This window comes from Trypanosoma brucei, chromosome 3, assembly GCF_000002445.2.
Source record: "Trypanosoma brucei brucei TREU927 chromosome 3, complete sequence".
NCBI classification, from domain to species: Eukaryota; Euglenozoa; class Kinetoplastea; order Trypanosomatida; family Trypanosomatidae; genus Trypanosoma; species Trypanosoma brucei.
Window position 1 is genome coordinate 966,781 of NC_007276.1, and position 16,656 is coordinate 983,436.

General features: G+C 46.6%; 5 protein-coding genes across 5 annotated transcripts, besides 4 other annotated features; 4 read left to right on the forward strand and 1 right to left on the reverse strand.

The window, feature by feature from the left end:
* Positions 1–16,656: part of a sequence feature (sequence corresponds to BAC RPCI93-25B21) that runs on past both edges of the window.
* Tb927.3.3430 (hypothetical protein, conserved) lies at positions 601–1,116 on the reverse strand (the record flags this gene model as incomplete). Its single annotated transcript, XM_838842.1, has 1 exon — positions 601–1,116. One exon carries the CDS (start codon positions 1,114–1,116, stop codon positions 601–603), a length of 516 nt encoding a protein of 171 aa, XP_843935.1.
* Positions 3,908–4,128: a mobile genetic element.
* Positions 3,908–8,017: a mobile genetic element.
* Positions 7,762–8,017: a mobile genetic element.
* Tb927.3.3440 (hypothetical protein, conserved) lies at positions 11,108–12,145 on the forward strand (the record flags this gene model as incomplete). The annotated part of the gene is made up of 1 exon (XM_838843.1): positions 11,108–12,145. One exon carries the CDS (start codon positions 11,108–11,110, stop codon positions 12,143–12,145), a length of 1,038 nt encoding a protein of 345 aa, XP_843936.1.
* Positions 12,793–13,329, forward strand: Tb927.3.3450 (ADP-ribosylation factor-like protein 3A, putative; the record flags this gene model as incomplete). Its single annotated transcript, XM_838844.1, has 1 exon — positions 12,793–13,329. The coding sequence occupies one exon, from the start codon at positions 12,793–12,795 to the stop codon at positions 13,327–13,329; it is 537 nt and encodes a 178-aa protein (XP_843937.1).
* Positions 13,548–14,999, forward strand: Tb927.3.3460 (hypothetical protein, conserved; the record flags this gene model as incomplete). The annotated part of the gene is made up of 1 exon (XM_838845.1): positions 13,548–14,999. The coding sequence occupies one exon, from the start codon at positions 13,548–13,550 to the stop codon at positions 14,997–14,999; it is 1,452 nt and encodes a 483-aa protein (XP_843938.1).
* Tb927.3.3470 (cytochrome b5, putative) lies at positions 15,809–16,351 on the forward strand (the record flags this gene model as incomplete). Its single annotated transcript, XM_838846.1, has 1 exon — positions 15,809–16,351. The coding sequence occupies one exon, from the start codon at positions 15,809–15,811 to the stop codon at positions 16,349–16,351; it is 543 nt and encodes a 180-aa protein (XP_843939.1).

The window sequence follows — 16,656 nt, forward strand, 5'->3', positions numbered from 1 at the left end:
TTTGTTATAATATATCGACATAGTTTTCCCCTGTACATACTAATAATATACCATGAGGCATTATGTGCACAATATGGGAGGTGTGGCTACTGTATATGTTATTTGTTAACTCTTCCTTCGGATGAAACACTACAGTGTCACACCTCTCCTTCTCACATCATATGTATGTGCTTCACCTCACATTATTACTCCATACCATCGTGTCCTATTGGAAGAAATGATGTGGAATGATAAGATTGAGTGAAAAAAGAAAAGATCAGAAAGGCATGACTATCTCTCTCTATAGTGTGTGGTGTACGCTGTTGATGCTTTGAAAGTTCTGCATCATCACGTGATATCTCATATACCCGTATGCCGCGCTTGTGCATACGTATGTGTATATATTTTCTTTGATACATTCTCGGCGTAATGGAGAGTGTGTCCATGTCAGTTATTTTTTGTTTCCTTCACGAACTTACGCACTTCAATGCGAATTTCCATCGTTTTACACACGGTGCAGTCGCTTAGCCCTATTATGCGAGGTGCGTGTAGTTGGGAAAAGATTAAGAAGAAGAGAGGCTTTAACCGATATGTTAGAGAGGCGCAAAAGTAATGTTCATTTCAAAAGGGATTTGGTTCTTTCTTTTCGTTTCCTTCAAACTTTTTATTTCTACTGAATAAGAGGTTTTGATGGTGCATAAATGCGAACACTTGGTTCCTACCATCGTACATGTGTTTTTTTTTTTTTGGAAAAGTATTGGCTGTTGTGTCAAAATACACGCATGTTCTGCGAGTAAGGAGAAACTCACGGTTATTGATGAAGTAAATGCGATTTGGCACAAAAATGAAAATTCCTCTATTCAATATACGCTTGTGGTTGTGAATTCCCATTATCGACATTGGAACTTCGAATGTCCTCGGCATGCCGTGGTGGCGAGCTGTTGTGGCGCACTTCTTCTTCCCAGTTAGAAGTTTTGAACACCAACACTCGGCGGGCTGTAAAAGGTGCTTCCACGGACCATCCCCTTCGTAGCACACCACATGGAAATGTGTACCAATGTATGGGGATCGTGACTTGGGAAAATGTAGAGAGATTACAATTGCTTTGGGAGCAGAATATTTCATGCCAATCAACATGGAAAAGATATATCATACAATATTTGGAGGTAAACCCAAGAGCCTCCTAACAATGTGTGCAGATAATTGACCTGGCAAACATGACAGGTAAAGCTAAAACGTTTTCTTTGACTCTGCATCTGTAAAGAGGATACTTGACACACGTTTGGAGCATTAAGAGGATGATGGGAGCACATTTTTTTCTGTAGCTCTCAGTTATTCACTCGATCACGTGCGATACTAAGGTAGTAATAGTGCACTCCATGGTTTTTTGTCTTTTCCCTTTTAAAATACGCCCAAGTAGTACATGAGAGGATCTTTTAGCCAACTGGTTTAGAACCGGTATCGTGATTGTTCTTTCCACTCAAATTAAAAAGAAAAACTCGTATTTCTCTTGGAACAGGATGTGTAGGATTGTGTGTTCATCGCAGTGCGCTACTTCAGTAGAACCGTGGTGCACTCGCTTTAATATAGGCATAGTTTTATAGGGCGATGGGAGCGGGGTGCCTGGCTGTGATTGGTGCGTTGAAATGGGTGCAACAACATGAAGTCCATGAATTCCAAAACTGGTTTATCACCTCAACCATTCAATCCGACAACTATCACTGAAGGAAGTCCGAGTCTGGCCTGCACATATCCGATTTCCAAAAAGCCTCTTTTTACAGTTCAATAGATGCCACTTTCCCCTCGTAATTATCATCAGCACACCGAAAGTTCATTAAACTTCCAATATTCCATTTATCCCAGTGATACCTAATTGTCTTATAGCACGCCATTTCTAGAGGTGGGGACAGAATAAATCCGTTTTCAGCCTGACTGTGGCCATGTATACAAAGAAAGATCGGTAACCCTTGAAGTCAAGTCAGCCGTGGAGGCACTCGTACTCAGGAGTTCCTAAATGTTACGTGAGGCTGGCTGCCACACTTTTGAAATCTCGCATAAAGCTTCCGATTTGATTGCATTAGAAAAATGAACCTTTAGTGAGAAATATGATAATCCAGTAAATTCCCAAGGTGAAGGAACCTCCAGAGTTATTGGAAAGTAGCGAAACAATATCCGCATTTCAATAGAGGGGAGAGGCGTTTATTCATTTATTTTTTGTATCATTTTCTGTAGGGGATGACGCATGAACACATTACAGTGCAAGTCATAGTGTACCATATTTTTTTTTTTGAAAGAGGCCTGTTTCGTGTTATGTCCGAACTAGTTATGCGTGACCAGTTGCAAACGTTCAGCTTTTAGTCCTCGGTCTTCCTTAATTGCGAAAACAGTTTATTTGAGAGTGAAAGGCTTCTGCCTCTTTTTTTTTTTTTTGAGCCAAACGTAGAAGAGCATAGTGGAGTTTACAATTTTCATTCAGAGGAGTGGGCAGCTTTTTGTGTAGTCTATTCTCCTTTATAGGGGTGTTCCTCTCGAATGGAGAAAGTACAGGCTGGGGGTGAGTAAAGGGTTTCTCAATTTCTAGGAGGAATTGTGCAAGGTTCTTGGTGAACACTATCTTCTGCATATTTTCGCCCTCAAGCCCGAAGTGACTGCGGAGCACTTTAGGCTTGAGCGCACGAGTATGTGGGTGGGATTCTCTTCGCATTCGTTGGAGTGTGTATGTTTCCTTTCAACGCAGATTTCATGTTTTTGATGGCGATGTATAGATGAACCTGATGTTGAGTGGGACGTCTTATTTCGGTTTACGAACGTGAAGTGTAGATGAAGCCCTCTGACGTTGAAGCTCCGGAGCGGTGGTGGAGATTCTTTTGCTACGGAGAAGGGATGCTGTCTATGCATTCCCCCGAAGTGCGCCATCAGGCTGTCTTTTGATACATACGTATGACGGCATTGCGTGCAACAGGTGTCATTTAGACCTATAGTTACCGTGTTCCAAATGAGGGATACCTCTTGTTCTGTGATGGAACGGCTCCGTTTTGTACCAGTGTTACTATCCAGGGGATGGCCTCTGCGGTGTTGAATCTTGGTGTTTGGTGTTGTTCCCCCTTTTGATTGTGATACAAAGCCACATTGCGTGCATTGTAGCGGGTCAGATGTGCCTGCTGGGTCGTTCACTGGATGCCCTCTTGTTTCCGTCGCTCGGGAGCCCTTCGTTGGAATACTTGCATTCTCTTCGAGTTACCGTTGCCTCTTTATTCCTCGCGACCCCGTTTGCGGTTGTACTTCGCAGTATTTCATCCCGTGACGTATCACTAGTCCATTTTACGTGTGAAATACATAGCTGCGAGGTCCATATATCGCTTCATTTTCTCCAGGGGTTGAACTGGTGGTGTTATCACTTTGTTCATTGGTGTTGGGTTGATGCGGTCGGTTTTCACTTTGTGTGCCTATCCGTTTCTCCACCACTGGAATGATGTGCTAAAGCTGACCTCTGCTCTTTATTCCATGACGTATTGTCGGGCCTCTCTGCTAAATCAATTTGAACCCACAGATTCCTCACTGGAGTGTGTTTTTTATCATATTCAGTGTGGATTATGGTTCCGCCAGTGTGGGGTGGAAAGGGACTGTCGTTGGTCATGTAGTGTTTCTGTGGCCTGCGCAATGTTAGTACACCTGCACTCTTGGATTGAAAAAGCCACGTTCTGCGCAAACCCATTTGTGCTGTTTGATATTTTCATCTTCTTTCCGCTTCTCCGACATTTCATCGTCTAACTTTCTCGTTTTGCCGTGAAGGCATCGAGTTTTGTGCCATGTGAGCCCTCCTTTGTTTCCATAGGATTTGTTACAGACAATGAGCACATACGACTTCGGTGGAGGGGGCAGGGGTTATAGGGTGAAATTTCAGGCACCACCCCAAGTTCTGCAGCATGTGCGGGTGATACTGCTGATGGCACGCTAGCCACGTGCCCAGGGACCGACAAATAAAAGACGGTGTCCCAGAAAGACGCTGCTGATCCCTGTGCTGTATGACGCTGTAGCCGAAGCAAAGCAGTGTTCCCCATGAGAAGAACGCTGCTGGCTCTTATCTTCCCCCGATGAGACGGGGTACTGGACTCTGAAAACACCTTGATGGAGCCAGCATCACCAGGGTGTGCAGCATGTTTCAACCGGCGCAATGCCTCATTGTAGGGTGCACCGTGCATTCGGTTCGTATGAAACACTACGTGAGCTCTATCGGAATTTATTTTCCCGCAGTGTGCGCAGAGATGGGTTTCACACCATCTGCACCTGTTAGGAACTGTTTTGTTTATCCTCCGCAGCAACCATTCATATGTGTTCGATGTCCCAATGCGGAATTGGCGACTTCACCTGCTCTATCGGTTTAGTGGCAAATCTTCTTTAGTTGGTTGCCATTCACCGGTCATTTCCAACCTGTGTGTCTTCAGTTTCTCTCTGCTCACCCTGAGGTGTCACTTTTCCAAGGCAGTGATGTCGGGTATTCACCCAACGTCTTGTTGAGGAACGTTTGCATGTGCCCTCGCTTTTTTGTTCGCCAATTCATTCTTTTCTACACCACAATGCCCAAAAATAAACTGAAGGCAGATGCTGGTGCTATGATATCCGATACCCAAGAGTACTATCCAAGTCTGCCGCAAAATTCCTGCCTTTACCGCTGTTTTTCCCATTCGCAGTGCCTCGAACAGCGACCGCCGGTCAGTAGAAAGAGACATTTTACACGGGTGAGCTCCCTTCAGTTGTAATATGCTTATCATTTTATGCAAAACCTCGAACATTACTATGCACTCAGGTTGGTAGCTACACGCTATTGTTCCGGCTCCACAGTGAACCGTCGAGATGGGATTGTCGTTCCTATATGTCGTTGAGGAAGCCCCTGATTTTATTCCTAAGGAAACAGATCCGTCTGCTCATACTTCAAAATGCGGCATGGAATTTAGTTGGGTTCCCTTTGCACGGTAGTGCCTTACAATCAATTTCTTACATAATTCAGGCTGAACGCCGTCCTAGGAATCGGCATGCACATCCGATGATAGTGTTATATGTAACAAAAAACTGGGGGAGAAAGTTAGGGTGACTGGTGGTAGCGGTTCTCTTTGTCTTTCTACTTCGACAGCGAAGGGCTTCTGCATGATTGTGCGATGTATTTGACGGGGGGAATGTGGTGGGTGACATACAATGTTTGCACATCCCTTGCGTTCCTCACCGTGTGTTTCGCAAGTAAGCAGGTATCGTAAGCCGCGGATAAGTAATTCCTCACGAAGATAAAAAAAAAAAGTTGGCTTGAAGGCGAGCATCGTACGCGTGGAATTCACTGAGTATTCCGGATATGATGTGGCATGCTTTGTTTTCCGCGTATTCTACTTTGTCTTGTTGGTTGGATGCAGTATCACGGTTCTGTAAACCCTTGCCACACATAATTTTAGCACGGAACGTCGCGAGGTAGAATGCAAGAAGTGTGCTCCTGATTGGTGCACATTTTGTCGAGCATAGGCCTACGACTTGTGCTGGTCACATATTTGTAGGTCTCTCTCACGTTCGCTGTATGTGTTGAGAAGCCCCAACGAAGTTACAGGGTGATACCCAGCACTTTCAGATTTCTCTCCTCACCCATGGGCGTGCCGTTTATCATCAGGATCGATGGTTTCCTTAGAAGCCCTCCGAACAGTGTATGTTTCGTTTTCTACACGTTTAGTTGCTTGAAGGATTTATGACTCACTCTGGCCACAATGCTTGGTCCTTGTTGTAGAGTGCACTCGATATCTTCCCTGTTTAATCTCCCACACGTGATTGTCAGATGATCGGCAAAGAAACCGTGGTAACAGCTTAGGACTTCCCGAAGCCACCAAATAAGAGAGTTAGTGACTATGATGAAGGTAAGCGATCCAATGACTATTTCTTGATGACCTCCTCTAGTGAAGAATATTAGTTGGGAGAATACTTTCTTTAAGCGACCTCTGTCTAATCGTTCAGGGAGAAATGAAGCCGTCCAGCCATTCTGTGGGCCTTCCGCATCCAACTTTCTTATTTCTTTCATAAATTTGTTATGGTCTGCCGTATCAAATGATTTTGTGCTTTCAACGAAAGTGACTGGTCCGCGGTCAGTGCTGTGACGGCAATTTAATTAAGTGTGATCTTGAAGCATGTCGCCAATTGCCGCATGCCCAGGAGAGGATCTAGGTCATCTGCTAGTCGGCTTCTGCCCTTTCTTAGCTATTATTCTCACTCCCACCATTTTGTCCATTGGTTTCGAAATGTTACTTGCGATTGTTACTGATCAGAAGAACGAAGTGTCCGATGGGTGTTTCCAGTTTTCTGTAGAGGGACAGTCGCCCCTCTTTTACATGTTCTGGGTGTTGTTGCCATCATAAGACTCCGGCTTAACCGCGCTAGGATCAGTTGTCTACCGAAGCGGCTCAGGTAGGTTGACGCAGTGCCATATACTTCGTCCTCTGGGGGAGCAGCACCGTTCGGAAGCTATCCTAGTGAATCCTTCAACTCTCCCACTATTATTGGTCGAGTCCATTCATCTGACTTTCTTTCTGGTGTTTGCATTAGAGGGGAGGCGGGAGACTTAGGAGTGTCGCGCTGATGTTTTTGCATACATTGCTACTTGATCACGAGCGTGCCGACGCCATTTCATTGCTCGGTTGTCAACTGTAGCGACTGGGGTGACGAGTGGGCGTGTTGCAAAGACATTCTGTATAATTTTCCAACTACCCTAATCTGATTCACTCATCGTTGAGCATTTGTTCTTCTACCTTTTGACCGCAAGTGTCGTTATTAGTATTCGGTCCTCCGCGGCGAGGCGAATCGCTCATTAGTGTTAGTGCAGGCATTGTTTCTCTTTTCCATTTCGGCTCGCTCTCTGTGCCAGAAAGGCTTTTGGAGTCTTGGTTACTCGTGGGACTAGGGCAAGCGTCGCTTCCCTAATAATTGTTGCTAACGTTTCACCGTGCGTGTGTGGATATCTTCCAAGTTGTCATTTTCTCTACCCCTCTCTTTTCCGGCGCGGTCTAACTTCCTCCAACTAGCGCATTTCCATGATAACGGGGTCCACATAGTCCGTTGTAGTGAAATTGGCATGCCATCAGGGCCAAGGCATACATCGATGAAAATGATACGATGATTTCCGTGTGGAGCAGACCGTGGCGACCAGTTTGTAACATGGAAGTTCTTCGATAGAGTTGTATCGAGTGCGGAATTGATGCTACGGTCACAGTGTCGTATCGTGTGGTCTTCCATGTGTTTTTGACGGTGTACCAATTATCTTTGCACTAATGGGCTATGGAATCTTTCCTTTTAATCAGGGGGACATGTTTATCCCACGCCAGTAGGCTGGAATTAGAATACATACCAACTATATGCCGACCGGCATGAAGGAGATCGTCCGGCCCTTCTGTGGCGACTTCCCTCCTTCCTCGTGGAAAATATGGGGAAGTCAGTCTGTGTGTTGAAGGGATTGCGTGAAGTGTACTGTTGCATGTACAAATTCATGTCCGAAAGCCTTCGACACTGCCACCACGAGCGGTAGGTGGTCGAGAACGACAATGGATACACCTCCACCTATCGAGTTATAGCTCTCATCGATGTGTTGATTTTTTTGGGTTAGATGAAATCAATTTACCTGCAGAGTGGAGGAGCTTGGTTTCGTAGAGTGGAGAGAAGGTGGCTCCTTCCTAAACTAACACGTTGCTCAACGCGATTCTCTTCAGCCGGGAGAGCCCAGCAGTGCCCCATCTGGTGCTTCGTATAATGGTTCTGGGATTCACCTCTATGTCGGTGCAGCAAAGTAATACGGAGCCGATGGCATCGTTGACGGCACGTCTGCATGTGCGTAGGCTATTCCTAGGAATTATTCTTGTCCTGTAACGGATATATTGCTTGCCCGACTGTGAGTTGATGCTGTAACCTTGCTTCTTGATATTAACCCTTATGGAGCAGGGTGCAGGCGCTCAGCTACTCTTACCTGAGCAAAGTGCTTGGCGCTGGCGCCATCTTGAAGTGGCCGGCATCGCCGGGGATGCGAATCCTTCATTTGGCGCATCGCATCTGCAAAGTTAGGGTTGAGCCGCCGCTTTGCCTTCGAATCGGTGCAGGAAGCTTTCCGAGTGTACGGAGTTGCGGTTTGAGTTGGTCTGGGACGAGGGTAATTAGCGAGTTGCGGCCGCCGCGCGATTGTGCCCTCCAACAGCCAACTTAGAAGCGTTCCCCCGCCCATGGTATCATTTGCTGTAACGATTGGGGGTATGCCGTGTGGTGTGAAATTTGTGAGGTTTGGCTGCCGTGGGAGGGGTCACCGCTATTTATAGCCCGGTGCACTGGTTCAAACACATTCCCACCACACCTTTGAAAGGCGGTTCTAAGCCGGAGAAAACAGAAGCAACGAAGTGCAGAGCTCCGGCTCAGTGGTCAGGCCAGACGTGGCGCCCACTGCAAGGGTGAGCCAGCCAGTGTACGCACTGAAACTTTGTGGCTAGGTCGAAAGGGCCGTCGGTTCTCTCGCTGGTGCCGCTTCCGCCCTGAGTAAACGGGGAAGACCCGCTAAGTGGTCGGCCTGCCGGCGCCACAAGGCGTCAAGTGCGGGGCCCGCGTTGATAGGGGAGATTTCCCGCGGCAGCAAGTGCGGGGGGGGGGCGGTTGGCGCTTGGCGTTGATATACCCGCGCGTCTCTGTGTTTGTCCTCGCCACCGCCCCGGGATCAGTTGGCGGCTCCCGGCAGGAGGTCGTGTCCGCCTCGGGCGTCGCGCGTTTCGCTCCTTCCCCACGCGAAGCTATGGATCGAACCAGCATTTCGTTAATGCGAGGAGTGCGTGGCCGTTACAGTGGTGGACCTGCGCTAAGCTTGGTAAGCGTTTTAAATAAGGGTAGTGCCCCCCCGCTCTCACCGCCGTTCTGTGCTAAGGATCTTGGAAGAGGTGAGGGAGGTTCTCAGCCTTGTTCCCGCTGCGGTTGCGGCGTGGGGTGGTGGCTGGGACTTCCTTAGGGACTTCTGTTGACCAGCGGGGTTGTGGCATGTGCTCGGGGTCGGGGCTTGCAATTTGGCCTATTGTACGTCGTATATGTGCGTTGCGATGTTCTCTTGCCGTGCGCCATTTTTTTCACAATGTGCAAAATGTCCGGATTGATGATTTGATTTTTGGACAATTCGATGTGTTATGAGGTGTTGGTGCCGTCTTGGTTGGGTTGTTGCACGACTTTCTCGTACGTTGTGATTTTAACCTTTGTCCTCCCCCCTCTTCTTTTTGACGTAGAATCATATATTGTTGCTCGCCGTGCACGTCTTATTGGCGAGTGACACCACTCTGTTTGGTGTCGCTAGTTTTCTGAGGGGGTAGGGATTTATGGCAATTGCATTCTGCGTCAACATCAGGCGTGTAATGTTCACCATTAACATGTAGTGCTGGTTTTCTTATCGAGGAAGAGCGACTGAGAATATATGGTTTGAACTGATATTTAAAGGTCGAAGAAGGATGCGGCAGTTGCTGTGGGAGGTTAGGATTAAATAATATTCGTACGAAAAGGCGGCAGATGACTGATACGAATAAGGCAAATGCCTTTTGTGATGTGTACTTACCATAGTTTGGTAATGGCCCCTTGTCGAGAAGCTGTTTTTGTGCTTGCTACGTAGGGGGAAGTTGTCTTGGGACTTTCTTCACATCTTGAAGCGGACTGGTTGGCGAGTGGCAGTTGCGTGGCGAGGGTCGACCTCTTTGACGGTCATAAGTTTACTTTCCCACACTATCCGGTACTTCAATAACTGTTGCGCTTTGCTGAGCTTTCTGCGGAAGCGGTGTTGTCAGCTGGGGCCGGGCTAGTTGCGTTAGGCCCAAAAACGCAAAAAAAAATCGAATAATTAGTGACTGAGTTTTATGTTTGATATCTTGGAGTGAATCGCGAGCGCAATGTAGACACGGGGTGGTGGTCACTGGTGCATAATCTAACCGATCGACTGCTTCTACTGCTGGTTTACCTATTCTTCTTCGTGGAATAAACCAACGGGTGCGTGTATATCCGATGCAGAATCACTGCAGTCTGGGGGTACACTTTGCCTTTCCGTTCATTTTAAGTTCGGTGGGGCCCAGTGCGTCAGCGACGGTGCGTGCCACACAGGTCGAAGGCCGCTCACCCGTATCATCCACGTACATATTCGTGTGCTTTGGATGTGGCGGTGTGTTGGGTTGCTTTCATTTGAAGTGATAGAACGATTCGTATGCAGACCAATGAGGTGTCTATTAACTTATATTTGGTGAATTATTTTGAAATTCATCATATGGGTCAACACAATACACAGATAGTGAGAAAAGGTCGTGAACATGTCAATGTCGCTAGTACGAGGATGACCTTTGCCACATTGCCGTTTGGACAGCATAGAAAATGCTTGGTGCCGTGCATACTGAATCTGTATGGGAACCGGAGTGCCCTATACCGGAAAACAAATATCCCTTTCCTTTAAAGCTGAAGTTAGTCGAGACCGCATCTGCCTTTTGATGTTATTATTGTCGCTATTATTGCAACTGCCGTTGTTACCATTATTACTGTATTTGTGATGATACCAACCCTTTTTGGAGATTAATCATGTACGATTTTTTCAAGGACATAATATTCACAGGCTGTAGCATATCACAAGTGTATTAGCCGAGTGAACGCTCCCGCTTTGGGGAATACCACAGTTGCCCGTTTTTTGTTTGAAGCAAGTAAGTACCTATTAACAGCACTTTTTTGTTTAGTGCGCGGCCCACCTCTCATCGTTTTGTGTACTTAAAGGGCGATCCGCAAGCTCACTTTGGTATGGGAGGAGATATGGAACTCGACCACCATACAGGGGTAAGACTCAGAGACCCTTCGCATTATATTTTGCGAATTTTGCAGTTTATAGAGGGAGTGAAGTGAGGTGACCACCAAAGGTCAACTCGAGCACTGGGGCTGTTTGCCCACGTTCTATTTCTATACTGTCAGAATGTGTATTGCCTCTGTTAACATCACCACGTTTCCCCCTCGAAATATTATTTCCCTTCTTTGCGTATGAAATCTACTAGAAGTGCAGAGATGCATCTTTTGTCATATGCGGTTGTAGCCTTGCCTCTTTCTTTCTTTTTTTAAAAAGAAAGACATGAACAATTCACTTAAGAAGGGGTCCCAGTCAGGTCGCTGCTGCCGCTGCGGTGCAGCATTTGATCACCGGAATGCCCGGAGAGCGGTTAAGTGCACGAAGTGTCAGCGTATTTTTCACACTAAGTGTTTTCTAGCTGAGACAGGGTTGTCCGCTGCTGTGGATTCCCACTGCGTTGTGTGTCTTTGCGGCATTTCTCAGACTCCTTATCCTTTGACAATACAACAGAACACCTTAGCCAGAAAGTTTCTTCGTGATGGCTTTGTTGTCGTACCACTGACAAGGAAGCCTAAAAGCAAACAAACCACGTTGGAGAAACTCGCAACTTTCCGAGCCAATGCGGAGAGGTACTTCGGTGCCTTTATTCGTGCATACGAAAATGAACTAGAGATATCTTCTAAAGCACCTAGTCTTCAGTCTGGTTACTCCAATTTCAGGGAAAGAGGAAAGGGAAGATACGAGGTAATATTCCCCAGTATTAGAGAGGAGGTGCTTAGCATTATAGAAAATTGCGATGAAGTGACCATGACTCTTGATCTGCTATTGGCACCGACAGGAAAAAGGGGAGACATGCAGAGAAAACTGATGTCCTGTGGGTGTTTTTATTCTCTGCCTGGAAGTTTACGCCAGGATGTTCACACGGACGGACCCGCCTTGAGTACTGTTGAGGATTTGTTTCCGTATGCGATAAACGTTTTCGTTCCCCTTGTTCCCCTGAACAAAACTAACGGAACTGAATTTTTCCCCGGTTCGCATCGCGTGAACTATAGTAGTAAACCCGTTTCTCAGCAGAGACCTGTGACGCCAACAGTGCCGCTCGGGAAGGTGCTACTGTTTGATTACAGGGTTCTGCATCGAGGACTCGGTAATCGGTTGGGGTTCCATCGTCCCTGTTACTATGCAACATATGCTCGATCATGGTATGAGGATAAATTCAATTTCAGCTCAACTCGCTACCGGACTGCGTTGCATGTACCCTCCTATCTCTTGGAGCGAAGGTGTGATAGAGAGGTTTCAAAAAGATGCAAAGTGGAATAGCCTTAATTACTCGGCCAAAGAAATGATATCAATGTGCCACTTTTTAAATCTGCCAAACTCTTCCTTTTTCGTTGCCTAGTGCGGTTTAGAGGCAGTAAAGAAAAGGTATGCTATCGTACATCATGGAGCTCTCAACGCCTCCCCGTAAATACGGGAAGTATTAAAGGGATGATATAGTGTTATCATGTATCTGGTCCATTATTTATTATTATTACTATTTTTTTCTTTTTGCGTTGGTGCAATTTTCATTCATTCCAGTGATTTTGTGCCATGGATTTGCGTGTGTGGAAACACTTATGTCAGGGCTGATTTCGTTTTAAAAAGAAAGATACTTATTACATAGATTTTTTTATATCCATAGGAAGGAACACTATCGGTCATGCTAGGAAATCTAACGTATGTAGAATGGCAGTTAAAAAATGTCTGATACGGACATATGGTCGTATCGGCAGGGGATCACCATTTTCAAGACATGTAGCCGGTCGTCCGAGCCGGCGTCTTCTATTGTTAAAACTCGTAGATACTGAGGCCCTTCCACCTTCAACTTCCCCCCTTTTCCTCTCTAGAGGAGAGTAATTTCTCTATTTGCTACATAAAGAAAAAAAGAGATATACAACACCTACCAAATAAAATTTAAAAGGAATAAGATGGGCTTGCTTACGCTTCTGCGAAAATTGAGGTCAAGCGACGCGTCGCCACGGATTCTGATTCTTGGCCTGGACAATGCTGGAAAAACGTCTATACTCCGAAACCTCTCCGGCGAGGACCCTACCACAACCCAAGCGACACAGGGGTTCAACATTAAGACAGTTGATTGCGAAGGGTTTAAATTGAATGTATGGGACATTGGTGGGCAAAAGGCTATCCGCGCATACTGGCCAAACTACTTTGACGAAGTGGACTGCTTGGTTTATGTGGTGGATTCCGCGGACAAGCGACGCCTGGACGAAACGGCCGCTGAACTGGAAACCCTTCTACAAGAAGAAAAACTTCGTGAAGTTCCCTTTCTTGTGCTTGCTAACAAGTGCGATCTTGCGACTGCACTATCACCCGAGGACATAAGTACCGCCCTGAACCTTCAGAATCTGCGTGATCGCACGTGGTCAATACAAAAATGCAGCGCCAAAACAGGAGAGGGCCTTCAGGAAGGCTTCATGTGGGCCATTAAAAGCATAAAGAAATAGCTTCGTCGTAGTGAACTAGAGACACTGGATCGTAAGGGCTAAGAACAAAAAGAATCAAGCTGAGGTATGTGTTCTTGAATTCTTTGTTTGTTTAACGCTTGTAGTGGGGTTAGGTTCGCTTAGTGCTTTGCCGTTCGTACCGTCATTTCTTTCTTTCTTCTTGCTGATACTTTTCACAGCAGTCTGGTAAACTTAAAAAAAAGCATAAGCAAGAAGAGATGTTTTGCGTAAGTGCCGCACGGCTCACCGCTCTTGCATCTCATCAACCCATACTTCCACCGTCCGTGTCCACCCGCGTCGCTGTGATGCGATTTTTGGGCGACGGAAGGAGTCGTATGCCGAACATAAACACGATCAATACACTAATAACGAAAACGGGAGCCAAGGGACTAGCCGGCAATGCGAGTGTTCTTGGGAAGGCAATGTTTTACCTGAAGCGCGGGAACCCGGTAGGTGCAATAGCCGAGATTGATAAGATCCTTCCCGAAATATCAGATGACGCCTTGAAGCGTTTTGCAGTCGGAATCCGTCTGCGTGCCAGGAATGATCTTTTGGACATGAAGGAATCAGCATTGAAAGTTCATGGGGGTATAACCGAGTTGGAGGTGTCGGATATACGTACCGCCTTGCGTGACGATTATAAGGTATTGGAGGCAGCATCCCCCGGATGCTGGCTTTTTGAATTGGCCGTGGCTGAGTACAGACTCTACGAGGGATGTGCGAAGGACGCATATGACTCTTTTCGTCTCGTAGAAAAGTCGATACAGGAGTACATTCTTTCTTTGAAGAAGCCGTCTCCTTCGCAGGCTCTACATGGTACGGACAATCACGCCTCTTTGGTGCTGGCGTTTCAGCTGAGTCGTGCTCGCACCCCTAATGTGCCAAAAGTTTCTTCAAAGATCGTCGATGAAGCGATTAAGGGCATTGTAGAGGGATACTCCACGAAGGAAGCAACCTTGGCATTCAAAAAGGATCTTGGTGCTGCTCTTACAGACGAGGAGGTAGTGGAACTCGTCTACATTTTCGAAGCTGCGCACATACGCCACCATTTTCATGATTACTTTCCTTTGCATGAGGACTACAGAGGATGGGGCTCTGAACGTGCAAACGCAGCGAAGGGAACTTTAGCATCACATTCTACTTCCTCTGTCTTCCTTGATGACAAATTGCTCGCCAGCATCAGGACATCAGTACCCCATCAGCCGTTCTACGCTGGCGAGGATGAACTCCGACGGTTTATGTCTTCGGATCACAAGGACTTGATCGCCGAGCTCAGGCACACTTTTGGATCTGGCCCCAAAACTTCACTTGCGAAGTCAGAGGATGCGTACTTTGATGCTTTAAAGGCCGTGGAGAACTCTCCGATGTCAGCCGATGCAGCCGGCAGCGCCGCGTATCCGGTAAGTCAAAATGACATTTGTCTCTGTCTGGCCCAACAACTTCTTTATCGGACGCGGGTTAATATCGCCGTGGCTTTAACACAGCTGGATCGTCTTGAAGAAGCCGTGCCGATTCTAGATGGGGTTATCAATGCGGACGAGTACATTTACATGTGGCGTGCCCTCCTTGCCAGGGGGGAGGCGAACAAACGGTTTGGACATATTGGAAAGTCTGATGAAGACTTTCGTCAGCTGCTGCAACTTAAAAGGATTACTTCTGCTGATGCTTAGTTTCCTTCCGGTAGTGCAGGTTATTTGGTTTCGGGTACAAATGACCTTTTATGCTTAGTGTGGTTGTCGAAAACGACGGATAGTTGATCTTTGTTTTCCGTTCCTCCCAAGAAAACGTGGACACTTTGTCATGTTCTATCAAACATTGTTCGTTTGAAATTACTGTAGTAGAATAGCTTTGCTTAACTTGGCTGCCAGGTTGATGCTTGACAATTATCAGTTTGCAGCGAACTTAGCTTAGTGAAACTACACTTCACTTATGATGATGTTACTGCAACGAAAGCGAATAGTATGGTTAAGGGGGCAGGGTGAATATCGGAGTGTGGTATCGGCTATGTAGAGCATGTTTGTTAGTAGTCGTATGTATGGTTGCCTTAAATGCGTTGACATGTCTTAGCGTTGGGCAAATAGTCTACGTTATTGCTACGTTCCTCCACGGCGATACGCGTAACGGGGCTTCAGTGTTTGTTTTTATGAAAGGGTAGGTGCGGTTTCCTTTTAGCACAAAGTGACTTTCCAGCTATAGATACCATTTTCGTCCAAAATGATAGCGGGATGCGCACACGACTTCATGTGTGTTTCCCCTTTGCCATGTGTACAGAGTAGGGTCCCTTTCCAACAAAACGAATGATAGTCACTGGGGTATTTTATCGCCGAACGATCGTAACGGGACGAAGCGTGCCGATTGCACGAGCAACCCTCTGAATGCTGCCTTTTGAAAGTTTCGTGTAGTTTAGTGGATACTGCGATACTGCATTTTGCCTGTTTTTCTCATAAATTTTTAATATTAGGGTACAAGGAGGGGAACAATGTTCGACTACCTTCTTTCCCTCTTGGGGTTGTTGAAGGAATGGCCACAATACACTCTGGATGACGTCCGGAAGCACAACGATCGTCATTCTCTTTGGATAGTTGCAGGAAATTCGGTCTATGACGTGACCTCTATCTTGGACTCCCACCCGGGTGGAGCTAACGCATTACTACAACGGGGTGGTGGTGTGAAGGATTGCACTAATGACTTTGGTTATCACAGCCGCGCCGCACAGGCTGTTTGGGCATCGCTAAAGGTGGGTGAAGTGCGTTTCGACAGCTCTGAAGAGCGTTCGCCCCTGGGGCTGGCCAGCGCTTTGAAGGAGGAATCTAAAAGTTCTTCAAAGCCTGTGTCTCCCTTAATTCAAATGTGCGACATGAAGGTATGCAATAGTAAGGGTGGCTGCTGCCGCACCAGTACGGTGGAAAGTCACATTGGCACCTCCGAATTCGTTCCTGAGTGCCATTGCGCCGATTGTTTTCACCGCAGACGCATCTCTGGAAAGGGCACTGCTAGCTGCAGTGGGGCTAAGTCATCCTAATTTTTCTAGCTCTTTTTTTTGTTGCTGCAGTGATGTTTAATTCACTGCATTTATATTTGCGATGCATAGTTTCAATACCCAAATAATTATGAAAGGGGAGCTGTGAGGGTGCGCGCTAGAGCGGATTCTGCGACACCGTCTTTTCTGCCCCTTGGTGAATTCTGAGGGATCTGTCTTCCGTGAATGATCAACACCGGGCGGATAAGAGGCTGTTTGAAGTAGCAAGTGGCAAAGAGAGCGAGACAATTGTCTACCCCCTTTCCTTTGTATAAAGTTTAGTTACTAACAACCGCACGCAAATGTAT